This window comes from Calypte anna, chromosome Z (assembly GCF_003957555.1).
Source record: "Calypte anna isolate BGI_N300 chromosome Z, bCalAnn1_v1.p, whole genome shotgun sequence".
NCBI lineage: Eukaryota > Metazoa > Chordata > Aves > Apodiformes > Trochilidae > Calypte > Calypte anna.
Genome location: NC_044274.1, coordinates 12,954,271 through 12,982,170, shown reverse-complemented (window position 1 = coordinate 12,982,170; position 27,900 = coordinate 12,954,271). Strand labels below are relative to the sequence as shown.

General features: G+C 37.4%; 1 protein-coding gene across 1 annotated transcript in view; it reads right to left on the bottom strand.

Moving 5' to 3' along the window:
- The window catches only part of SPEF2 (sperm flagellar 2), an 83,706-nt gene that overhangs the window by 52,212 nt on the left and 3,594 nt on the right, over positions 1-27,900 (bottom strand). The window contains 10 exon segments of the mRNA XM_030466868.1: positions 29-156; positions 627-846; positions 4,249-4,417; positions 6,141-6,328; positions 7,491-7,679; positions 13,331-13,547; positions 14,451-14,482; positions 15,528-15,668; positions 17,995-18,165; positions 22,263-22,515. Of these exon segments, the coding sequence (XP_030322728.1) occupies positions 29-156; positions 627-846; positions 4,249-4,417; positions 6,141-6,328; positions 7,491-7,679; positions 13,331-13,547; positions 14,451-14,482; positions 15,528-15,668; positions 17,995-18,165; positions 22,263-22,515 (1,708 nt within the window).

Here is a 27,900-nt window from a genome sequence, read left to right as displayed (position 1 = left end):
CAAAACCAAAACTAGAAAAAATACTTACCTTACTGTGTTTCCCAGAACTCTCTGCTTCCTGTGGCATCACATTGTGTTCACTTTTTATTTCATTAAGATAAGCTTCGATGGCCTCCTGAACCAGAGTATCAACAGATAGTACCTGAATATTGCAAACTAAGACACACAGAAATTGAGTTGAGCATACATACAGACATACTATTACTAGCAATTATATTAACAATGGGAAGACATCATCCCTAAATGCAAAGCAATGCACCATTCTTTTCTTTTGATGAAAGTTTTTCCCACTGTCTCTTCTCTGTAACCACTGTATAGTGAGTACCCACAATCATTGGTATCTTTTTAGTCTCTTTTAAAACAGTTATCCTCAGAGAAGTCTGATAAAAGCATTTTTAAATTCTCAAGGCAGTAATAGTACTATATTAACACTAGATTAAAGTTCAGGTGTTTTTAAGATTATTTTGGAAGATAACGAATGAATGACTTGCAACCCATCCCTGCAAAATACAGATGAATCTGACATAGAATAGTAATGCAAAGATTTGCCCAAACTATTTTCAATGCGAGTGATTTTAATGCAAAGCAATATTTTTAAGAATTTTAGGGGGAAAAAAAATCTCTACCTTTTTCAATAAACTTGACACAGGTACTCTTTCCACTAAAAATTTTTCCCAAAATACATCCCTTGATAGAAAATGGAGGCAATACAGGTGGCGAAGATGTGGGGCTTGGAGGATAGAAAATCTCCATCAGTCTATGAAGCACATGACTCAATATGTTATTATTGAGAGGAGGTGTGTTTTCACTCATATCTTCATCTGGGCACCATTCCCCAGTCATATTCTGTATAAATGACAAATTACCAAATAATTTGTCAATATGACTTGTTTCTCAACTTTCTAGATATGCATTTACACATAAACATGATATACAGAGTAACCAAATCTGAACAGTATAAAGTAATATTTTTAGAATAGATCCTTGTTAGGAGCTACATCACAATCATTAAGCATTTGTTGTTATTCCCTAATATCTACTTGAGAGAGACAAATACTTCTACAACCATTTTAATGATGCCTAGAATATATTTTTAAATAGATAAACAGGAAAAAACATTAAACCAACACCACAGAATAAATTATTAGCAGATACTTGGAACAGAAGCTCAGTATCTTTGCAGGACTCTAAAAAATGGGCAACATTATTTTCCAGTATCATACATAAATCTGAAAATTCTTATGGGCAAAGATTTCAAATAAATATATTTGCCTAACCCACATTTGAAAGACAGACAAAAACCCCAAAACAAACAAGCCACCGTAAAATTCAGACAATTTTAAAGGAAGGAAATGCTGAGTAGAAACTTCCAGTTCACCTGTTCTGAGACTAATGTAACTTTATCAGTGGTATGGGTTACCAGCATACAGCTTAATGAGATTTTGCTGATACAGATACTCTTACTGTCAATCATACTGGAAGGAAGATGAAAATGGAAGGATGTAGTCAGAAGAACTGAAGTGAAAAAATTTTGACATTGTAATTTTTACTCCATCAGTACTGGATCTTGTAATACTGGAATAGTTCTGATATGTAAATTATACCATGAGAAGTTAAAAGAGAATACATCAGCATGCAGGATAATACTTGTCCTGTATCACAAAGATATTGGACTAATAATATTTCCAAATAGATTTTAGCTTGCCACCTCACTTGGGGTGGTCAATAAAGGACTGATGGGCAAAGTCAAGTGTTTCAGCAAGAGAAATTACAATTAGGGAAAAAAATGTTCACAATGAAGTGGCTAAGCATGGGACAGATTGCACAGAGTCTGTGGAACCTCTGTCCTTGGAGATACTGGAAAGCTGACCAGCCAATGTGCTGAACAACCTTATCTGACTCAGAAGTTGGCCCACTTTGAGCAAAAAGGTTGAGCTAAATGACCTACACATCCCTTTCAACTTAAACAATTATATCATTCTATAAATTAAATACGTAATCACCATCAACAGAAGCCACAAGTTTCTTTCTAAGTTTTGCTGGAAGAGAATGTTTTGAATTCATGTTTGAGGTACACTATGCAATCTATTTTTTAACTCACTATCATCAGTGATATATTGCCAACACACATTCTACTAACAAAACTTGACTAGTGTTGACTTAAAATAAGCATAAAATAAGTACATTGAGAATAACTCAATGTACCTTATTATCATTCTAAGTGAAAATATCACCTATGTTATCAGTTAAAAAAAAAAAAAAAAAAAAAAAGTTGTACAATATACCCTCTCAAATGTAACTCAGAAAATGTCCTTAACATGGAACTGAAAAGACATTCTTAAAAAAACCAAAAACCTTGTCCTATCTTTCTTCCTGAAGCATGTAAGATAGAGATGGATCAGTTGTTTTAAGTTCTGTAAGACCTGTAGGAAAAATCCATTCCAAATGGAATGTACTCCCCATTCAAAGTACCAAACTTTCAGACTTCTTGTCCTTTTAACCAGTACCTGTCTTGAGGTAAAGTAACTTACCTGCCAGAAACCAGTTTTCAGGCACCCAGGTGAGAGGTACAGAACTCCTGGCCAACACTCTTCATGGCAACTAGAAATTATTTAATATTTTGAGCAATGCCTACTGTTATGTTTGGTTTGGATTATTCCATTAATTTACTAAGTGGTTAGCCATAACTGATGGTAGTTTCAAAACATTTTCAAGCTCAGCCTGATGTCAAGCTTGTAAAAAACTGATAGCACTGTATTTTGTTATAATAGTTTATCAAATACATTTGACCGTTTTACTCAGCATTTGTAACGTAAACTTAATATTCTTGAGAGAGCCCAATTGCCTGTGATGGGCTGTTTTTCTTTAGGGTTAAGAAAATCACCACAAACTTTGAAAGCATGCCCTGCCCATATTAGCAAAACTTTGAAGGTATTAGCTGTTTAATTTAGCTTTTAGAAGGTGTACATATGAATTGGTGCCTACAATTTTACACATCATATGATACATGCTTTTGCTGAATTCTGATGCAGAAAGGCATAAGACTAATAACATCCAGGAAAAAAATAGTTATGTGAATGAGCATTTGAAAAACCTGGTAATGAAAAAGGGTTTTTAAATGTCTCATTACACAGTCATGCCCTTCAATGACCCTACACATAGAGAAGACTACTATAGCTTTGTGATAAAAACAACATTATGAGTGCAAAACTTCATTTTTCATTCTTTTTTCCCAGTAACTGTTTTCCCGCTTACCTCTCCTGTATGTTTTCCTTGTTGGTCTTCACAAAAGAAAGCATAACAATTGGCTCAAGATGGGGGTATACATACATATATACAAATAAATATAAATACATATGTATATATATATATATATATATATAGTGTATATATATACATTTTGTGTATATATATATATGCTTTATATATATATTAGTTATAATATCCCCACAAGTCAAAGATAGACTATTTGCAATAATTTTGCCCTATTCTAGTTAAAAGGATTATTTGAAAAGACTAAAAACATAGCTGTTTTTTTTTCCCCAAAGAAAATTGATAACGTAGTTTGGAAAAAATTGTAAAATGCATTTTTTATAGAGAAACGTTTCATCTTTCATCTTTCACTCATGAAATTACATAGTGATTGTTAAGTCAAAGAAATGGTTTAAGGCACTCTGAAAAACAGCAGCTTGTATTTTAATAGGAAGTAACAAAAATGTCAGCCATTTCAATGAACTATACATAATCGTTACCATCTTAGAACTAATGGATGACCTAAACCAATAGATCTCAGAAAGCTTTCATTCAAAACTGCAGAAGCTAAGAGTATCAGGTTTCATAGCAGATGTTTTGTTTCATTTTACTTGCTTTTGCTGGCTACGTTCTATTGCATTTTCAAACACGGTGGCATTATAAACATAAGATAACATGATAGACATACTTTCAAATTCCACTTAGTTAAAATTAATTGTATTGCAATTTATATGTTGATCCTACAAGCTCAAAAGAGAAATATAACCAGTATTTTATAGAAGAATGAAATTATGCCTACTTTGAAATTGCACCAGCTATCCAGAACTACTACCATAAATCGTGTATTATATATAGATCCTCAGGCAATGAAAAGATAATGCATGTCATGTGCTGTTATCAGAAACTAATAACAGAAAACAAACGAAACATCACAACAAAATCTGTATGATTAGCAAGGTGTATTATTTTCCACTACTCATCACCAGTTTGATGTACCTTGTATTCACCATAATCTTTGTCATCTAATAGAGCTATTTTATTCAGTTCTACAAGTTGTTCTGGGCTTGGTTTACGTGGCAAAGACTGAATTGAGGCTTGTTCATATATTGGTTTTCCATGAAAAAAAAATTCCTTCCAATCACGCATTAGTTTTAATGGAATTTTGCTGCAGAAGTAAAGGGAAAAGAGTAAGTTCCAAAACAAAAATTAAACAAGTTAGATATTTGAAAACAGTAGACTCACATTCAGATGAATCACAATCATAAACAAGCATATGCTAAACTACATATAGTTTATAATGATTTGATAATTATTAGGGCTTTTTTAAGTGCTTGGTTACTTGTTTGACAGCAGTGCGCACTTGCAGGCTTCAGTGAAGTGAAAATACTTGGCCAGTACTTGGCTGGCAGAGCTGTACAGTAATAGGTTTTTTTTAGCTACTTTGCCCTGCTCCAAAACATTCTTTCCTTTCATAAAGTAAAGTCTCCTCACTAAAAATATATATGATTTTTTCCCTGGAAGCTAAAATTAGTTCAGGATTATATGAGCAATCAAACTTCCTATTTTTTTTTTCTTTCAAAAATGAAAAATACTCACATGAAACATGCTGACCTGAGTATAGTAGCAAGTTGATTGCAAAGAGGATGCTAACATATGTCATGCAAGAATACTATGGTTGCTAAATATGCTCAAAATGAAGGCTGCTATTACCATTTAATATTACATCAAATCCAAATGGATTTTGGTTTTTTCTCTTTTTTTTGGGGGTGTGTGTGTGGTTTTTTTTTTTTGTAAATACTGTAGATAGTTGAGTGTTATAGCTTTAAATAAACTCTGCATATGCTGTTCAAAAATTATTTAATACACATTGTGTGCAACATGCACAAGGAAGAAACACCTTTAGTGGCAGCAAATGCAAGTACAACCTCGATATACTTATTTGGGAAAGATATTTCAGATATTCTAACACATTGCTGTGCACCACGCAGTACAAGTGAGTGTGACACTACCTTGAATGGAACTATGACTGTGTCAGGCAAAGAAATCAAACCAGAAATTAAAGTGTTTCTAGGCTGATTGTTTTACCAAGTAACTATCAGGCCTAGAATCATATAATTCTCATAAAATATAATAATACGTATTTCATATGGTCACAGCTTTATTATTTTAAAATGCAATTACACTGGAAGGCAATAAGGACCTTGGCCTGCTTCCAAATGCTGCAAACCTTACTTCAAAGTCTAATCACTGAATACTAGTGGAAGGAGAAACAGTAACAACACCCAACTCTGTTTTGGAAACATTGTTACAGCACTAGCACTTGACGGTTGCTGCCTTTTTAGGACTTTCTCAGAAACCCTTCACAGTTACAGTGTGTCAGAAGAGGTAATCACAGCACAAAGGGTCAGAAGATTTGGGACTCAGTTGCTTCTTGGACAGTCCATGCAAGATGATACATCTTAAGAAATTCATACAGTTTGTACTACACTGATGAAGCATTCAGCTAGTGGGACAAGCAAGAATGAGAAGTGTATCACTCACTTCTTTACTTCTAACACTTCTTGCCTACTTCTAAAGTAGGCAAATTGTTCATGAAAAATGGAAGTCAGTAGCTTCACAAGCAGTAGAACTAGTGAATCTTGGGTTCCTAAGGATTAAAGTTGGTGAGTTTCCATGAAATTATGCTAAGTCTTTAGCAGCAGTTCACTCTTGTATGATGTACCAGTGCACTGAAGTAATAACATTGTCCTACACAAATAAATTGGAGCTCTCTTCTACTGTATCTGAGAATCTGCATAAGATGTTTCTGGTGCTTAAATGAGACTGAATAATGAAGCCTAACAGCTACCTAATAGCTATTAGTTTTTCCTAAATAGCACCATACTCACTTGTTTGTCAGTGTACGATATTCTCCTACTTTTGTTGCTAGATCAATGATTTCGTTGATCATTTTCCAACACATAGAATAATGCTTTTTATAACGAGCCTGAGCTCTTTCAACAGCATGTTTCTCATGACGTTCTCTCTCTTTGATAATTTCTTCTTCATAATCAATTTTTTCTTGTTTTGCCAAAGCCTAGAATTTTTTTTAAAGAGTAAATCTGAGATGCAAAGAAAATGAAAGCGGAGAAGTGCACAGACCTGGAAACAAAATAAACTTTTAACCCAAGAAATGAAAACAGATAGATTCTCACCAGAGTTGGATAGCCAGAAAGCAGATAACCACACAGAAAAAAAAAATCTGAAAAATTCTATTGATTCTTTAGGTTCCAAGGTTTTTTGCATACTAACTGCTAAAATATAATGAAATAAAGGAGAAATATGTTACTTCTTTCATGACAAACAAATTAAGAATATATTCAGTGCTTGTGGGCTGAGAAACATGACATGATGCTGTTCGATCTTCCTGAGGAACAACTAGGCAGATACATAAGCAAAGACTCATTTCCACTGAAACCCACAGTGAAATGCATGACAACTTACAAGATTCTGATCTGCAAATAGTTTGCTATGAAAACAACAAATACGCTGTTCAATTTTTGAGAAAGATCTTTGGTTATAGTAGAAAGTTACTGTTTCTTCCAGTGATGATGTGTTCCTTTAGGCCAAAAGAGTGCTTAAAGAAATAAAGTAATCAATAGCTATAGCTGCCGAATACATGTAATTCTATCTCTGTTGGAATATTTCAGGCTGCTAATTTTTTTTGGCAAAACCAAAATAAGGTTGTTACCACCATATTATGGCCTACTACGGCAACACATACCACTTGGTGGCTTGCCACAGAATTATGAATTCTGTTAATTTATTAATCAGTTCTAATTAGTTCTAAGTTACCAGGTAGAAATTAGCACTCATGAGTGAAAATCATCAGCAGTAGCCAAAATGGATGTTAGCAGATAATGTCTAAAGGAAAATAAAAACATGATACTTGAAACAAGATTTTATGTCTTTTTTCGTTTTACCTCTGCAAGACTGTGCCTCTTAACATCAGCATACAGAGCTGTTTCCCTACAAAGTTAAATTTATTTTGGAAGATCAAAATTACACTTGCAGTTGCTCAGCTTCATATCTTATTAACTTATCTGTAACTTTGACCTTTAAAAAAAACAATTTATTAATCTTTAAATTACTCCCTTGAAAATTCTTTAATTCTAGCTGTTGAAAATACAAATTCTACTTCATACAAGGAAGGCACTGTAGCAGTTCTACAGCGATTCAGGGAGCAAATAATATTTTACCTTCTCTCTATCAAGAGCTTCTTGGAACTCTTTCAGTCGTCTTTCTTGATACTGTTTTTCCCTAAAAATTCTATTTTGCCTTAACACCTCTTTTTCATGTCGAATGTGCATGAGTTCAACAGCAATCCTCCGTTCTTGTTGAGATTGTCTCATTAGTCTGTAAATAAGTTGTTCCTCTCGGTAAGCCTCCTAGAAGATAAGGTAGTATTAAGCACAGTTTATGAATTATTTCAAAGACAACTCATTAGCATCTCATATAAGAAATATGGAGTCATGTAACAGTATTTGCCTGCTCTTTTGATATTGGAACCTGGAACAAAACATATTTCAATTTCTCAGTATATTTTTGCAAACTATACAAGAATTGTAAAACTATGAAAGTTAAATATAAGTATTTATTAACTGAAACTATGCAGTAAAAGTATAATTGTGCAGAACAGCTCAGCACTTTCATATGTACAAAGAAACCTTGATATTCCAGCTTTAAGCTGGAAGAGAGTAGGTTTATGTTAGACATTAGGAAGAAATTTTTCGTGTGAGGGAGGTGAGACTGTCAATGTCCAGGGACATGTGGAAGTGTTCAAGGCCAGGTTGGATGGGGCTTGGAGCAACCTGGTTTAGTGGGAGGTGTCCCTGAGTGGGTTGGAACTCAACGATTGTTAAGGTCCCTTTCAACACAAACTATTCTATGTCTCTATGATATTTCAAATATTTGCTTCTGAATGGAAAAATACAACCTTTCCTCAATTTGTTTAGCCATCATAATTTCCCTTACTTATCCCTGCTCTCAGCAATTCCCACTCTCAGCCTTACTCTTATTCATCTTTGATGAGTCTTTTTTTCTACAGGATTGAATTTTTTTTCCTTCTTGAGATTTGGGTAATTATGTCCTCCATTCAGGAGACTAAGACTATGGGGAAGCATTAACAACAGAGGAAAATATAAGACTTCCAGGTAGCAGTTTTAGTGTTCTCATTGTGACATGAATAGAATGCCCTATTCAGTACCATAAGAAAATAAATTTGAACCATTGTGTGAAGAGTGGTTGATGTGCACAGACACTGTGAAAGCTGTGGACTGTTACTTTTCATAGTACTTTAAAAAACTTAAAAGTGTTTTTTCACTACTACACTTCTCTATACTGTTCTTGGTATCTAAATTAATGTTTAACCTAACCTGAAGTTTTGCCTCACTACTTTTACAGTTCAAAACTAGTTTTGAGTTCTAAGAAAAGAACATCCACTTCCCTTTTGGGCTCTGTTGACAAATACCAGTCCTACAGTAGAATGAATTTTAGAGGAAGTTTCTGATTCCCTGGACATTAGTTTCAGATGCAGCAAAACTGCTACGGAACATAAGTCCAAATTTAAGGACCTGAATTCAGAACTGATCTGAAGAATTCAAATTTATTTTGCTAGGAACAGAGGAACAGGCAAAGCTAGTTAGCAGTGGTATGATAAAAACCAAAACCAAACAAAAACAATCAAAAAACCCCAGAACAAAATAAAATACCACTTCCATTTTCCTTTTACCTGGCTTATTTTCCATTAGATGTGTGTGATAGACAGATGGCAGAACACATGGTATAAATTCAACTATAAATTAAATATCAAATTTTACTACATATTATCATATTATTATGAAAGAAAGTACTCTATAAAGAAGTCTAGATCTGTGCTACACAATTCAATAAAGGTATCCATGATAGACTTCTAACACAAAGCTGAAATATAATGTTATTTTAATTGCAATAACAAGAAAAACAACTTTCTAATAAATTTAGATTTTTAATGTTGATATTAGGAAGAAGCCAGTATTTTTTAAACAGAACTCGTCCCATATTTTTAAGTTCCATTGTCTTTACAGCTGCTGAGAATAAAATACATTCCAAACAAATACTGACTTGCAAACACTAAGAGATAAAATAATCTCTCAATATTTTGCTTATTTTAGGCAAAATATCAACTTTGCACTCCTCTTTCCTAGCACTGAATCTCATGACACTATGTGGTAGCTCTAATGGCAAAGAAGTAATCATCTCAGGTTTTAATCACAATGTGTGTCACCTGCATGCAACATTGTCTTCCTATAAAGCCCAATACAAAACTATTATCTAATTTTGAATGCTGAAAATGAAAACCAATACAGTAGTAACAATTAGTAACAATTTTATATGTATACATCCATATTCATGCTATATGTTATTTGATATAGTACAGGTGTCAAAATTTTCCAATAGCACTGACTACCGAAGAGTTAATCTGTCCATTTGTCTCTTAAAGTCAGGAAATCAAGGCAATAAAAGGAGATATGATACCTTTTGCTGCCTCAGGTCTATCCATTGCTTCTTTGGACTCAGTATTTCATTAAGATTTCAAGGAACAGTAAAGGATGCAGAGATGTTGCTTCCTATTCCAAGTAAACATCCATTGTTTTCTTTAACTGCAACTGCTTATTCCCAATCATGGATTAATATAGCAACAAGTACTCCACCAGAGGAAAATGGTTCTTCAAATCCTAATTCACAGAGGACTGAAGGAGCCACCCTAATTGAGTGGTTATCTGTCATACTCAAACCAGCAATTATATTGTGCAAATAGCTGGCCTGGTGAGAAATCATAGAATCATAGAATTGGCTGGGTTGGAAGGGACCTCATAAGATCATCGAGTTCAATCCTTGAACCACCGTTGCGGTTGCTATACTATGGCACTGAGTGCCACATCCAGTCTTTTTTTAAATATCTCCAGGGACGGAGAATCCACCACTTCAGTGGGCAGCCCATTCCAATGCTTGAATCATACCACTTCATCTAAGTGAATATTCTCTTTTTAAAGGAAATGGGAAAATGCTCCTCTAGAACACCTCAGGGCACCCAAAGTACACCTTTTCTTTGTTATCTAGAGGGCAGAGAACTTCAGTACACTAGATAATCAAATGTCTGGACATTCTAAGTAGACCTAAAAAGAACCAGCCAGAAACTTTTGAAGAACAAGAATATCTGAAACAGCAGTTAACTCAGATTAATACATAAATCAGGATTCAGGACACCAAATGCAAAGCATTTTCATAAGAAAATATTCAGTAAGCAAAATGGTGTTCATTGGATCGCAGAATCAAAGACTGTTCCTGTCTTTCATATAAACAAGAATGGACTGGACAAGACTTCAGGGAATACTGGGAGACAGAGTAATAACGGTAGTATACTCTTTTTGCCTTACATTTTCCATCAACTTCTTCACAGAGAACTGTGACATGTCTGAAAAAAACATAAGCATTATAAATGGGACACCTTAGTAATCATGTGAAAAACTACTACTGAAAGTGTAACACACGCCTTTTTTCCCGTTTACCTGTTCAAGACAACAGTGGCATCAAGTGGCCAAAGTTTTGCTGTATTTATGCTTCATGTTGCTCATACATAATTACTATATCATGCTTTTCTATTTCCCTGTTTGACTTATACGCACATGTAACAATTCTGTCCTGTTGTGTAGCCATAAGCTTTGTCACCAAAATTTACACCTGAGCATACATGAATCTACTCATCTGACAAGAAATAATATGGTAACATTTCATTTCCCCTACCATTTTCATCTTCTGAATTTACTGCTGACAGTAACTTCTTTTCAGAGAGATAATTTTGGAAAGATAAGAAAAAAATTTCAACTCCTACCTATGAAAATCTGTCTGGCTTCACTCTGTGTTTACAGACAGGAATGACATGCAATTTTAAAGCTGTCATTTTTCCCAGACTGCAACTTGTACTACAACTTGTAGTGTGCCAATAAGCAAAAATTGGCACAGGATCCTTCTAGTAGAGGTTTATACATATGAACATGAAATACATTAAAGCACTCTGATGAGATGAAATTAATTTGATTCTAAATACTCTAGTATTCCAACACACAATGCCCCATGTTCAAATTTAATGCAGTATAGATAAATTCTGACCCTAATGTCTACAAGAAAGCTACAGTTTCAGCCTGGAAATCTTTTCTGGTTCAAAGAACCTCTAATAGAGGGAGAAAGTAGGGTTCAATTACTTCATATAATTTTCTTTAAAAAATTTTAAAAGAAAATATCTCAATTTGCTCCACACTAAGTCAAGCAATATCTGATTTCTGAAATCTCATAGAGTTTGAAGCAGTCAGATCTTCCCCTGATAATTTAGAGACAAATTAGCACTAAAAAGATTGTCTGATACGGACAGATTACTGTTCTACTCAACTGCTTTCCTTGCCTTCCCTACTAATTCCTGCAGTCCATGACTTTCTTGTTCCTCTCTCATAGCTGATTTTAATTCCTGCAAAGTTAGGAACACTGATGTTACTTTTGCCTTGCTTTGGAGTCTCACTGGAGGTAGTCTGATGGGCAGCACATTGCAACAATTCCTCTGTCTTCAAAATGAAACGTCTCCTCCTTCAGCTACAGGTGGACTGGCTGCCTGATGCCCTCAACAGCCTGGACTGGCTTTGCTGAGCTGCTGCTACTGCATGCCCCAGAGGCTTCAGTGGCTGCTGCTGGCCACATGGCCATCAGCTGGTATCCATGCCTATTGAAACTACCAGTCCAGTCTCCTGGGGTTATGCTGGGGCTGTACCAGCTGACAGCAGGTGAAGAGTAAATTCTGATACAATAGTGAATTCAGACAACTGAGCTGCAAAACTCCTTCATGGCCTATGTGTATCAACAACAACATCACAAAGAATTTCTTTGAGTGAGAACTCCAAGGTGGAATATGTGGATAGGACTCTTCGTCTAAGCCACTCCAGGTGTTCTCTCTTGGAATAAAGGTCTAGGAGAGATACTGAGAAGTCATCTATTTTTTAGATGCTTATCCCAATAAATGTAGGGTTTTTTCTCAACAACTAAAAACACATCTCCAGATACTATATGCCAATGCTTAAAAATATATGTGTGTGTGTGTGTGTGTGTGTGTGTGTGTGTGTGTATAAAGTTCATAACTTTCTTTTTCAGAGATGCCCCACATCTTAAGTGTGCATTATTATACAATATCAGAGGCTAAACTACTCTGGGCTCAAGACCTATGACCTAATCTAAGGACTCACAGTGCAATACTAAAATAAAAGATAACTATAAATTACAGAAGCTCAGTAGACTACTAGGTTCTGTTTGATGCAATCATTATTAAAGAGATCTGTGAGGTCAGCTATCTAGAAGCTGCTTTTTGAATGACAAATGTCTGAGGAAGAATCTGAAAAGGGCAGGATTCAAATGGAGTAAACTGAAACTTCCGGTTTTGGACACAACAAAGATACCTTCCCAAGATACACTACTCCATTACACGTGAAAAATCAAAGCTCCGATCAGCAAAATAAGTGTTTTTCTTGTTCATATCACCCAGTTCAACCACTTCAGAATTCATGCAGTCCAGACCTAAAACTTCAAAAAGCATGTCTTTAAACACATTTTCCGCAAAGGAATGCCCCATTTGTTGTTTGTTTAATTAGTGCCTCCTTCAGAAACAGTATACAATTTGATGATTTGAAGTTCATCTTGGGCAAGGGGAGGATAGGAAATAGAAGGTAAGTCTTCAACTAATTTTTAATAATCTTAGATTTGCTACCTTCATTTGATCCTTTATGATTTACAACGATGAAGTACAACTTAAAGGTCGAGAGAAAGAATGGACAATATTCCATTTTCCAAGGAAAGAAAATGGTTGGCATAAAGTTATTTTCAGAGATAAGCATATACACCTCCATTTATCTCCTACAACTTTTATTCAAGCATACAAAAATACTGTTCTATATTTGTAAGCACATTTTCTGATTACTAATTGTTCATGGGTTATATATTTCAGTACACATTTTCTCACCTCTTGAGCTTCATGTGCTATTAACTGTTCCATTAGCATTTTTTGTCGTCTCTTTTCTCGTTGTTCTCTAGAAAATGTATCTTCCTCCAAACGTTTTTGAATTTTTCCTATGTATTCATCATCTGAATAAACACTTAGTAGCTCAGATGCTGTTGGTGCTGTAGTTTCTAAGGTTGTTGCTTTCAAGGTCTGTGTTTGCAATGATTCTTGTACAACACTGAATGAATAAATAAAACATATCACTGACTTTATAGGAATTATAGCTCCTAGAAGTGTTTTCATAGAAATGCCTGTGTAGGTCTGACAAATGCACAACATAATTATTTTGGCCAGTACTCTTTGCAGGCACCGCCAGTACTTCTTGATACCCTTGCACTCCACAATCACTATTAAGTCCAGCATAGGGCCACAGAACTGACCTCAGCCAGCCATCAATTAGGCTGTTTACTAGTATGAAGCCAAATTCTTCACAAACAGGAAATTAGAATGACTCACAGAATATCAAATAAAGGTTGGCTATTCTTTAATATATCCATGCACTCGGAGTGTAGTTTTGCAACATTATTAATCACAGGTTGTTTACTCACAGAAGTATGCATGAGTATGGCACACCAATCAATAAAGGGCACAGAATGGCTGTTACTTAAAATTATCCACAAGTGTATAGACATAACTCAAAGGAGAAAGGCTACTTCTCTATATTTTCTTTGAAATGTTTATGTCCACAACCATTCTCTTCTATCTGCAAGTCCGATTTTGCAGACTCAAATGCCTGATTTGAACATATAGGAAGAGGTCTACTCTGTGCCCTTTATTACTGTGTATACAGCAAAAAATGGAGAGAAGGAAGCTTGAGCCATCACCCAGTACAATTACAGGTAAACTGAAAACACTGTAGCAGTGCTGGAGCTGAAACATTTGCAGAGTTAATGGGACAAACACTCAAAGGAAAATCACAGTTTAAAGATAAACAAGCCATGTCATTCAAATAGCTATCAACACAGATACACAGATACTAGGCACCTGAGATAGGACCCTGTCCAAGTTTAACAATATAATATCCAAGTATTACCTGTCCAAGACTTGGCTGTGTACTGCAGAGGCATTTCCAGCCATTGACTTCTCAAACGTTTTAATATCCTTGTATGTATCCTAAGGGTATAACACAAAATCTAATCTTTCTTTTCTCTTCACAAAGCATCATAAGGAAGGTTGAACAGAATAAGAATTAGGAAATTATTTTCATGTCATATTAGTACAACAGAAATGTTTACACTGAAAATATATTAGGCATCAGCTAGATCAAAAAAAAGGCAAGACTATTTACTTTTTCTACCTTTCATTTCCTAACCTTTGTCCTCTTCTGATCTGTACCTACATCCACCAGAGAGAAAATCCTAAGGTTTTGAATCTGTTCATTCTGCAGGATAATTATAATTTTTACATAGGACTGTAGCATCCCACCATTCAGGGATTCGAAACAAGATACTCTGGGCTATGATCTCCTTTATACAGGGTTGAATTCATCCCTGATGGTTACTTAGGCAACTATATTCCTACACTCTGCCTTTAAATGTACCTGCCTCAGTTGTGCAGTTTTAAAAACTGGCAAATATTTGGACTCTTGATGACAATATGATCCATGAAATTTAAGCTTGCAATTCAAGTACTCTTCAGCTCTAGATGATAGAGATTTATTTTTTTTTATTGTTGCATTGCTATCATCTCTTGACTTGATCTGAGACTATAATTCCAACTGTTACTCATGTTTTTGATAGAGCAGACAGCTTTATACTGTGTTACAGAATAGGTCATAAATATTATGGCACAGAACTTCATTATGCACAAATGAGAACGAAACACTAATGTTATTATTTCACATATTCTAATCAGTAAACAAGAAGCTAAAATACTGCCAGCAATTAAATTAGTACCTACCTACGGTATTCATTCAAGAACTTGCTCTTACATTGAAACAAATTCTTCCTAAGTAACAAATACTGAATCCTAAAAATTCTCATATTTAGCCCAATTTTAACTCGTTGACTCTACTGTGTAACTTTAACAGTTATATTAGCAATTTTAGTATGGTACAAGTACACTTTTTGTAAATGCAAATGCTCCTGGAACACCATGTGCTTTACAAGTTTATTAAGTTTACATTAATTAACTTTCAAAGAATATAAGTGATAATTACCTCTGCTTCTCTTTTCTTCTTTAAGAATTTTCTGGCTTCAGTAGCTTTTATGTCACGGTTTGGTAGTGGCTTTGGAACCTGTATAATTGCTGCTTGAATCCTGGCCATTATTTCATTTTGTCTCCTTCTTCCTAAGCGATGCTGAATATTCAACATTAAGTGTTCAGATACTTGAGCAGAAACAAAATATACCACATGGGTCTAATATGCTGCCTATATATCTATGAAGTACTTGCAATTAAGCCAAAAGGAAAAAAAAAACAACTTCTAGGAAGAACGTAAAAGAGTATATCAGACTTCAGGGCTGAGCAGTTGGGGTTTTTTTAATTGGATCACTAAAATACGATGAAAACAAAGGAATGTTTATTTTCTGCCCACAGTTAACCCTTGTCTTAAGGATATTCACAGCCACTGTACTAATAAACTTAATATTTTTATATCATTAAACAGAAGATAGAAAAAGCATTTGAAATTAAAGTATCATTCTACATTCACAATACTTTCACAGTTTAGCAATATGCTAGTATATGCTTTCGATATTTGAGGATGAAGATACATATTTTTATGTACCATTATCAGAAAATGCTACATGTATAGAATCATTGAATCACAGAATGGTTTGGGTTGGAAGGGACCCTAAAGATCACCTAGTTCCAACACCCCTGCATGGGCAGGGACCCCTTCTACAAGACCAGGTTTCTCAAGGCCTCATACAACCTGGCCTTGAACATTTCCAGAGAGGGAACTGCTATAAATTCCTTGGGCAACCTGTGCCAGTGTCTGACTACCCTCGCAGGGAAGAATTTTTTCCTAATGTCCAACCTAAATCTCCCCTCTTCAAGTTTGAAACAATTCCTCCTTGTCCTCTCACTACACACTCTTGCAGACACCCTACCCCAGCCTTCTTGTAGGCCCCCTTCAGATACTGGAAGGTTGCTATAAGGTCACCGTGGAGCCTATGCTTCCAGCTGTCTGTGCTTCTTCTGGTGCAGCCTAGGACCCACTTTGCTTTCTGGGCAAGCACACACTGATGGCTCATATTGAGCTTCTGGTCCACCACCACTCCCCAAGTCCTTCTCCTCAGGGCTATCTGCAACCCATTCTCCTCCCAGCCTGTATTTGTGCATGGGATTGCCTCAGCCTTCCACTTTGTCTTGTTGAACTTCATGCACTTTGCATGAGCCCATTTCTTGAGCCTGTCAAAGTCCCTCTGGATGGCATCCCTTCTCTCAAGGATGTTGACTTTACCACACAGTTTGGTATCGTCAGCAAACTTGCTGAGGGTGCATCCAATATGCAGTATGTGTGCTGTGTCTCCATTAACCAGTGCTATGATGCAGTAGAAGCACATCTGTGAAGAACACCAGTTTTTGTTCAGTGCCTTATAGGCATTTAAGGGCTTGCATTAAATTCCAGCTCAGAATTTAGCAGTTTCTGAGAGTACCAGGTTTGTAGTTCAGAAACTGAGAATTTAATTTGGCAATATTGGCCTTGAATAATGAGTCTCTGATGATCTAGAAGTAACAAACACTTAAACCATGCTAGTTAAAGTGAATTACAGATGCATGCACTTTAAGGTGGAACTGATCAGAAAATAATTTTTTTATAAAGAGCCAAAGAAAGTTAAAAATAAACATGTATATATCAAATAAGATATTAATTTATTTTTAATTTTATTAAAGTTATTTAATTTATTATTATAATATTTATTCTTATTATTACTTATTATTTAAATTATATATTAAAATTAGTTAATTTATTATTTAATTTTATTTTGAAAGTGGGTTGAATATTGTTTGTATTTCTTTTCTGGAAACATGATTTTTTTTTTCATTCTTGTTCATGTAGCAGAAATAGAACAGCTGAATAGCCACAGCAAGGCTCTTTTTTGTTAAACAGCTGTCTAAAGTTCATCTGGAACTAGTCAACTTCAGTTTCATTGTGGCTATACAACCTTTGGATAGATGGCTAGTTCCTCTCATAAGCTACGGGCTGCAATTTGCCTGAATGTTCCTATAGCTTTAGATACAGATACATAGAGCTGCAAGATGTTCTGATTCCACATACACTCTGGGCTCCCTTGCTTGTGTCTTTTACCAGCTTTTGAGAAATGCTTCATCTTTTCTTCACAAATGAATGTTGCAAATCACTTTTACAAGGACACCTTAAAAACATTCTGTTGTGAAATTTACACTGTGATTTCAGATCTGTATTTTCTATGCATGACAATATGCATATAATACTTTAAGTTACTTTAAAATATTCATATTCATATTTTAAAGAGTTTGTAACAAAATATTACCTTCATATCTACATATTAATGATACAGTATACTCCTTTTTGGTTTTGTATAAGCATGACCCTATAGCACAGAATTAACAAGCATTCACACTGGCTTTATCCAAGTCACTAGGTACCTAACTTAGAAAAAATACTTTTCAGAAGTCAATAAAAAGTAAGTAGTCACCTTTTCACTATCTTGAGATCTTTTTTCCTGTTGGAGCTTCTGAACTTTCTGCTGTTCTGCAATACGTATACGAGCTACATTATCTTCCATTGCCTTGGATTTTATTTCAAAATGCTCTGAAATCTGCTGTAGTTGCAAATCCGCCTGACGTGGTATTAAAGTTTTCAAATGCTAAAATTAAATAACAAACAATGAGGAGTCAAAAACAGTAAAAAACCTTATTTAAATATGATAATTTTGCTATAGTAATTTCAAACGGTGTTTTCTTGTGTTAACACACACAGAACAGCCTCTAAATATGGTGGAGTATTTTCCAGAAAAAAACAAGGCAAGCTCCATTGAAAAGAAGATCCAGATTTGAACTTTAACAATGCCAAACTTTGTCTAATTTGAGAAAAAGAGGCTAAGGGGCAATCTCATTGCTCTTCACAGCTTCCTGAAGAGTGGCAGTGAGAAGTGAGGTGCTGTTCTCTTCTCCCTGGTATCTAGTGACAGGACCTGTGGGGTGGCTCAAAGTTCATCAGGGGAGGTTCAAACTTAACATTAGGAAGCATTTCTTTACAAAGAGAGTGGTCAAACACTGCAAAAGTGTTCCTAGAGAGGCAATCTATACCCCTGGCTTTTGGACAATGCCTTTAATTGTCCAAAATTAACTTCTGGTCAGCCCAAAGTAGTCATGCAGTTGGACTACATAATCACTGAAGGTCCTTTCCAACTGAAATACTCTATTCTATTCAAACTGAAAGTAGGAAATTCACCTGAAACATAATTTAGCAGGGTGGTAGAGTCAAACAAGACAAGGTATGTGCAATTGTACCTAATGAGAAAATAGATCAAACCAACCACAATGGTAGCAGATGCTACTCAACCAAATTTTTGAGATACCTATCTAACAATGCAAGAAGCGTGGAGATTAAACAAGATGAACCAGAACGTCTGTGGTCACAAGGCTATGATCTCATTGCATTTACTGAGTTGTGGTGGGATAGATCACACAACTGGAATTAGTTATGAATGACAATGTACTTTTTGGAAAGTATAGACTGACAAGGCATGGTGGTGCAGTTGCCCTTTATGTGAGTAGAATGAGGCTATTGAGGGTTATTGAGCTCAACGCAGGGGGAGACAATGACAGTACTGAAAGCTTATGGGTAAGAGTTGAGACATGCAAACATGGAAGATACCATTGTGTGTGTCTACTATAGACCACCAAACCAAGAAGAAGTTGTTGATGAGGCCTTCTACAGGCAGCTAGGAGTAGCCTCAAGGTCATGTGCTCATGGGTGACTTCAATCACCTGATATTATTTGGAAAGATCACACAGCCAAGCATAACCAGTCCAAAAAGACCCTGCAGTGCATCACTGACAACTTTCTGCTGGAAGTGGTTGAAGAACCAACAAGAAGTGGAGCAATGCTGGACCCTGTATTAACAAACAAAGAAGATGTGGTCACAGGTGTTAAGGTTGGGGACAATCTTGGCTGTAGTGACCATGACATATGAGAGTTCAGCATTAGGAACTGTTAGGAAAATGTTAGGAAAAGAAGCAGGACAGTAAGTAAAATCTCTACCCTGGATTATAAGAGGGCTAACTTTGTGATCTTTAAAGATCTGCCCAGAAGTGTCCCATGGGCTAGAGCTCTAGAAGACAGGGGGGCCCAAGTAAAATGGTCAGTATTCGATCATTTCCTCCTTGTATGTATCCCTTGAAAAATGTGAAATGTGAACAAGGGCAAATGTGAACCTCATGAAGTTCAATAAGGACAAGTATAGAGGCCTGCATCTGCGTAAGAATAACATCCACCTCCAATACAGATTAGGGAACGTTTTGCTGGAAAACAGCTTCATGGAGAAAGACCTTGGAGTCGTAGTGAACAGTCCATGGGTCGACAATGTGCCCTGGTGGCCAAGAGGGCCAGTGGTATCCTAGAATCATAGAATCATATAATTGGCTGGGTTGGAAGGGACCTCAGAGATCATCAAGTCCAACTCTCAATCCACTACCGCTGCAGTTACTAGACTATGGCACTGAGTGCCACATCCAGTCTCTTTTTAAATATCTCCAGGGATGGAGAATCCACTACTTCCCGGGGCAGCCCATTTCAATGCCTGATCACCCTCTCGGTGAAGAAATTCTAATATCCAATCTAAACCTCCCCCAGCACAACTTAAGACCATGCCCTCCTGTCTTGCTGAGAGTTGCCTGGGAAAAGAGACCATCCCCACTTGGCTACAATCTCCTTTCAGGTAGTTGTAGAGAGCGATGAGGTCTCCTCTGAGCCTCCTCTTCTCCAGGCTGAACACCCCCAGCTCTCTCAGCCTCTCCTCATAGGGTCTGTGCTCGAGTCCCTTCACCAGCCTAGTTGCCCTCCTTTGGATCTGCTCCAGGACCTCGATATCCTTCCTAAACTGAGGGGCCCAGAACTGGACACAGTACTCGAGGTGTGGCCTCACCAGGGCTGAGTACAGGGGCAGAATCACTTCCTTGGACCTGCTGGCGACGCTGTTCCGGATACAGGCCAGGATGCCATTGGCCTTCTTGGCTACCTGGGCACACTGTTGGCTCATGTTCAGCTTCCTGTCAATCCAAACTCCAAGGTCCCTCTGTGTCTGGCTGCTCTCCAACCACTCTGTCCCCATCCTGTAGTGCTGCATGGGGTTGTTGTGGCCAAAGTGCCTGGGGTGCTTCAGGAAAGTTGTGTCCAGAAGATCTAGGGAAGTTCGCATCCGCCTCTACTCTGCCCTGGTGAGACTACACCTGGAATACGGTATGAAGTTTTGAGTTCCCCACTTCAAGAGAGACAGGGATCTACTGGAAAGAGTTCAATGGAGAGATAGAAGGGAACTTGAACATCTCTCCCATGAAGAAAGACTGAGAGAAATGAGATTGTTTAACCTTGAGAAAGAAGGTTAAGATCTCACTGACGTCTATAAATATCTGAATCTTGAGTCTCCAGAGGACAAGGTCAGTCCTTTCAGCAGTACCCAGTAACAGGACAAGGAATAACAGATTTAAGCTAGAACATAGGTAGAACATGAGGAGAAACTTCTTTATAGTGAGGGTGACCAGAGTACTGGCACAGGCTGTCCAGAGAGGTTGTGGAGAGTCCTTCTCTGGAGACCTTCAAAACCTGACTGGATGTGTTCCTGTGTTGCCCGCCCTATGTTACCCTGCTTTTGGCAGGGGTGTTGGACTAGATGATCTTTAGATGTCCCTTTCAACCCCTGCACATTCTATGGAAGTTCTATAAGAAGAAGAAAATATAAAACTAAAAGGGTGATAAACATGCTGAAGTCTCTGTACCTGGAGATACTCAAAATGAAAACTTAGCAATCTGCCCCAGTTGACTTTGCTTAGAAAAGGTGGATGAACTAAGAGACCCCCAGAGGTCCCTTTCAACCTCAACTCTAGGATACAAAGGTCAGTATGAAAATTTCTATTAATAGGAAATACTCTCAATTGCTACCCAAATGTAGGTGAAGGGATATTTTGACTGTTTGGTACTATCCCTGCATTTTGTGGTAAACTTTCTGCTTGTAGACTATTTTGCAGGAAAGATGTCAGAAAAAATGTGCAATTTCATCTAGCTGAATTTGATTCATGATATATAGCTTCTTAAGGACTGTTCATCTGGATAACTCTGCAAATACTGAACATTACTGTTGGAGACAAGAACAACCTCAAAAGAATCTACTACATCAGTACTAACTTCCTCTTAAATATTCTCTTTCCCTTTTGTTTTTTCACTCTTCATGTTATTCAGCATCTGCCTACTGCACACAGGAGTGTAGTACAGTGTAAATCAATGGAGAGACATGCAACAGAAAGAATCAAACCACAGAAGCATAAAACTTAACAGTTTTAAGAAGTTTTCTGGAGGGGAAATAAGTCTAAATAACTAGTCTAAGCAATGCGGTCTGCAATCTATACTGGTCAATTTAGTAATATGGCAGCTGCTGAACAGCTAGTAGCTTTTGTTTCTATATGAATTGTAAGTTTGGAGAAAGTTTAAGAACAGAAGAGGTAACACAGAATAAGACAAAACAAAAGAACACCATAGATCATAATCTTCAAGAGTCACAGCCAAAACATAATTGAATTGTATATGCATACAATAGCACAGATTTACTTCTTTTCCATAGTATTAGACTTAAATAGGAGACTTAAAAAGTGAGGAGGGGAAGCATGAAACATGCTTGAGATGCACATGTAAGTATGCTCCTTCTTTTTTCCTATATATTTATACAAAATAGACATATTTATTTACCTCTTGAAACAAAGCACTTTCAACAGACTCAAGCTTTGCAGTTGCTGCAGGTCTCATTGCTTCCATGGCTATTCCACTGAGCTTCGCCTTTTTCTTTTTTTCCAAAGCAAGATACAACTGATATAAAAGCTTTGTTGCAGACCCATGCTGCCCTGTCATTATGTTTTGGGCCACATTCTTATCAAACTTTACACCAAGGAGGCGAAGTGTGGGCTCCAGGCGAGAAAAATTGTTAAGTTTTGCATTTGCAATCCTACATGATTAAAAACAACAATAACAAAAAATCAGAATATAAACTCCTTTTAAGTTCCCACTTCCTGCAATAGGTACTGTTATGATATTTATGTCATTCCAAGATAAGAGAGGGTAAACAAAACAGGTTTAGGCAAAGTATTGTGAGTCACTTTTAGCTGCAGTGCACTGGATTGGCTTAGTAGGCATAATCTTAGGAAAAAAAAGACCACATTGGATTTTATGTCTTGATACATGTACACATAAGTGCAGGCAGCAAAAGCTTACCTCTCAGTAAAGCTGATTATTGATCTTCAACAAAATGTACAAAGAATAACAACAAAGTTTCTATACTAGCTGTATCAATTTACTTCAGCTACTGTCAACCAAAATCTAGGAGATTATTAAAAATGTCTGTATAATCTATTAACCCACACAACACCTCCTCATATTTCTTCCTCACTAAAATGAAATGGACAGATGTGTTTGAGTAGTGTTGAAAACAGAGACTATCAAGAAAATCTATATTCAAAACTGAAACAGTAATGTTTCTCTTGAGATGCAGATTCTACCCTGGAAGCACTGAAGAACTGTAGATATACAGGCCAAACCCCACCAGCAATAAATTATCAATATATCACAATTAACACACCCAATTGCATCCAACAAATCCATAACTGCCAGCTGAGTCAAAACGCCATTCAATGCTGCTTGAGTTCACAATAGTTCCTTAACATGAACTAACAAGCTTTTGAGGTCAGCCAAGCAATTCTACCAAAATGTCGATTTTTACTTAAGACTTTCTGATAAAAGAGTTTTTACCTTATTCCTAGGTAGGAAAGTCCAGGAGCTCATTATTCTCATTGTAAGAGTTGATACTTTGTTTCTTACGTTAGTGTATATATAAGCTTTAGCTTATAATTATTCAACTTTTTTTACCACTGATTCACAATTGTCAGAGATAACTTCACATGCATTGAAAAACTGTGGTGGTTTGACCTCTTAGCTTTTTTTTTTATTATTCTATATTAAGATCAGTACCATTTCATAAATCTGATTCATAACTTTAAAAAAATCTGCAAATCTTATTTCAAGAGTGGGCCAGGATAATTTTACAATACTGATACAGGAACCTAGAGAGAGGGTATTTAGGACCCTGAGGGATCTGGGGGGGGGCAGAACAGAGAGAGGTCGGTATTTCCTCCCAGTTCATGCCATACGCTATAAAATCCAGGAGGACCAGAAGTTTGACCCCTTCTTCCCGGCTTCTTCACTGCACTTGGAGGTCTTGAAGAGGCTCCTGCTTTTCCATTAGCTCACCATTTGCCCTTCAAAATCCAAATCCATGCTGGGAAGAGCTGTGGACACCTCTCCCAAGTCAGCCCTGCCTTAGGGGACCCTTAGACACCTATCTCTGCAGAAAATGGGGCCTTACATATATTTATTTTTCATCCCATGTGTTACTGTCCTTTCTCTGTTCCTGTAAACCTGTTCTAGCTTTAATTTCCAGCCTTAAAGTCTGCCTTCCTTATTTCCCTTTTATTTTCCCTTGGAAGGGTGGAGGAGGTAATAAAGAGCAACTCAGTCCTCTGGTTTTTGGTTACCCTACCCACTAAATCGAGACAAAGATCACTATAAGAGTTCAGGGAAAACTACAATATTTCATTTTTTAAATATGGACAGCCAAACTGGAAAAAGTTTTCCAGTACTCTTACTTTAAAAGTACTATCACTTTCTCAATTATTATTACCTTGCTTACATGTTAAAAAATGTGCCACATAAGCAGATAATACAGTTAAGTAGACCTTGACTAGCCAGTCGCAATAACCCCACGTTCTCTTTTGTTACTGTCTTCAACATTAGAGTTACACATCCTGTAACTGGAACCTATTTTTCTCCCATCATCATCCCAGCAGATATGATCTTGCCCTGGGCTGTGCATTAAAGTGACACCAGGTTACCACATAAACCACAAAAAATAGGCTTTTCCTTAAAAGCACACTGAATTTTAAAAGTATATCTTACTAGATATTGGGTTAGATTAAGCAGACACTGAATCTTGCAGAAGTTCAGAACCATATAATTACTACTACACAGAAAGAACCATATAATTACTACTACACAGCAATAATTGTTTTAATGTGCACGATAAATAAGTTGAAATTAAGAAAATATCACCTTAATTCTCGACACTTGTCAAAATACTAACGTCAGTAATTATAAGAAAAGCAAATATTGAAGAAAGCCAAAAAAATCAAATTATCTTTACAAACTCAAACACCATGTACAGTCCCCCTCCCTCCCATATATTAGATACTCCAAGACCTTAGTATTCATATTCAAGCCTTGTCAGGACCTCCACTACATCCATGTCTTTCTCACACTGAAGAGCCCCAAACTGGACACGGTGCTCCAGATACGGTGTCATCAGGGCTATATCACCTTCATGGAGTTCAGGATGCTGTTGCCCTTCGCTGCAAAGCACATTGTTGGCTCACAATTTATTCTTCTCCAGAGTCTTCAAGTCCTTCTGTGCAAATCTGCTTTCAAGGTAGCTGGCCCCAAGCTAGTACTGAAAGCATGACATTTTCCTCCCTAGATAAAGGACTTGGCATTTCCTTTTGCTAAACTTCATGAGATTCCTGTCAGCTCTTTTCTACAGTCCATTAAGGTCTCTCTGAATGGTAGCACAGCCATCTGGTGTATAAACCACTCCTTAAAGTTGTGTATTTTATGGAGATTTGCTGAGGGGTGCACTCTGTCTAATCATGCAGGTCATTAATAAAGATACTAAACAGTAGTCTCAAGTGCTTGGGCTACACCACCAACCACTTGCCCTCAGCTACACTTCACACTGCTGATCAGCAACCCTCTGAGCCCGGCAGTTCTGCCAGGTTTCAGTCCACCTCACTTCTATCTTACCTAGTCTGCACTTCACCAGTGTGTCTATGAAGATGTTAAGGAAGAAAGTGTAAAAAGTCAAGATTAACAGAAAACACCAATCTTCTCTCAAGCACCTGAGCTCACCACCTCACCGTAGATGGTGAGGCTGACTGTCTTGTACATTCCAAATTCCTTCTTGCTTTGTCTAAAAGAGGAGTGCCAGTTGCACTTGTCCAGTCCTAAGAATCTCAGCTTCTAAGAATCAGCAGGAAAGGTTATTGAGAGTGGCCTAGCAATGACAGCTCCCTTAGCAGGGGTGGGCATATACCACCAAGTCCTATGTACTCACAATTGCTAGCCTTGTTCTGGTGGGGAACTTCAACCTACCAGACACGTGCTGGAAGTATAACATAGTAAAGTGGACACAGGCTGGGAGGTTCCACAAGTGTATGGAAAATAACTGCCTGACACAGCTGGTAAGTGAGCCTATCAGAGGAGGTGCCTTGAGAGATCTGCTGGTCACAAACAGAGAAGACTGGTGGGAAATGTAGTTGTGAGGGGGCGCCTTGGCCTTAGCAACCGCAAAATAGTGAAGTTCTCAATCCTAGGTAAAGAAGGAGGTTAGCAAGAGCTTCCCAGTGGACCTCCAGAGGGCAGACTTCGGTCTGTTCAGAACACTGGTTCAGAGAGTGCCTTCGGAGGCAGTCCTAAAGGACAAAGGGGTCCAAGAAAGCTGAACATTGTTCAGAAAGGAAGTCTTACAAGCACAGGAGCAGGCAATAGCCCAGGTGGAGCTCAATCTGGCTGCTGCCTTTAAGGACAACATAAAAAGTTTTTAAAGTTTCATCAATAACAAAAAGAGAACCAGGGAGAGTCTCCATCTCTAAGTGGATGTGGTGGAAAACCTTACAGCCAAGGATGAGGAAAAAGGTGAAATACTTAATGCCTTCTTTGCCTCTGTCTTCATTAGTCAGACCAGCCACTCCCAGGGTATACAGTTCCCCCTGAGCTTCTATGACCTGGAACGTAAGGACAAAGAGCAGCATAAGCCCCCCATAATCCAGGAGGAAGCAGCTAAACACTTGATGTGGCAAGTCTCAGCACCAGTGAGGCTGCACCTTGAGTGTTGTGTTCAGTTCTGGTGCCCTCACTCCAAGAAAGACATTGAGCTGGGAGTTTAGAGAGAGATGGGAGTGAGGTTTCACCAACCTGGTGAAAGATCTGGAGAGCAAGTCCTACGAGGAGAGCCTGAAGAAATAGGGAATGTTTAGTTTGGAGAAGAGGGAGCTGAGAGGAGACGTTCTCTACAAGTGCATGAAAGAAGGTTGGTGCTGGCCTCTTCTCCCAAGTAAACAATGATAGGGCTAGAGGAAATGGTCTGAAGTTGCACCAAGGGAGGTTTAGACTGTATATGAGGAAGCATTTCTTTGCTGAGAGAGCAGTTAGACATCGGAACAGACTGCCCAGGGAGATGGTGGAATCAACATCCCTGGAAGCATTTAAGGACCATGTAGATGGGACACTTTAGAACATGCTTTCACGGTCATGGTGATACAGATACTGGTAAGCATATTTTACTATTTCAGTGGGGGTTGATGTTGACAGTCAGACTTGGTGACCTTAGAGGTCTTTTCCAACTGTGACAATTCGGTGATTCTGTGACTTGTTTATTTCCATCTTATTCCTCCACCAATGGTTCATCATTCTACCTGCTCTTTCCTGCTAGTCTCAAGGGCTTGGAAGTGAAGACATTAAGTAAGTCAGCCTTCTGCATGGTTTTTGTTTGTTTGTTTATTTATTTTCCTTCTCTGGTCCCTGTGATACAGGCAGCTGTAGGCTCATGTTTTCTCTAGAGTTTCTTTTGCTGTGGAGATATCTGTAGAAGTATTGTTGCCTTCCATGTCCCTCATTGGTTTTCACTCCTAAGGGGTGCTGGCTTTCCTAAAGCTATCCCTGCACACTCAGACAATATCTCTGTGTTCTTCTTGGGTCACTTGACCCTGCTTCCACATCTTTCATGCTTCCTTTTTATGTTTAAGTTTTACCAGTAGCACCCATTTTATTCATTTATGCCTCCTGCCTCCTTTGCTCATTTTTTTCCCATGGAGATGTACCACTCTTAAGCTTGGAGGAGGTGGTACTTGGAAAAAAATATTCCTTTAAATACTTCAGATAGCTCTCTAGGACAGCTTTCTACAGCACCATTTTACCTAGGAGTCTTCTGAGCAGACCCTCAACAAGACAAAATCTGCAGTTCTGAACTCTAGGGTTGTGAGGCTGCTATTTATCTTGCTCACTTGTCTCAGGATCCTGAATTCCACCATGGTAATGCTGTGTCTGGCCATCCTTATTATACATAGTAGGTTTAATAGAACATCTGTCCTCTTCAGCTCTTCCACCACATCTCAGCAAGTTACCATGAATGCACTCCAGTACCCTCTTAGATTGCCTGTACCTGGCGGTGTTGCTCTCCCAGCAGACACCAACTTGGTTAAAGTTCCCCTTGGTTAAAGTTCATATAGAG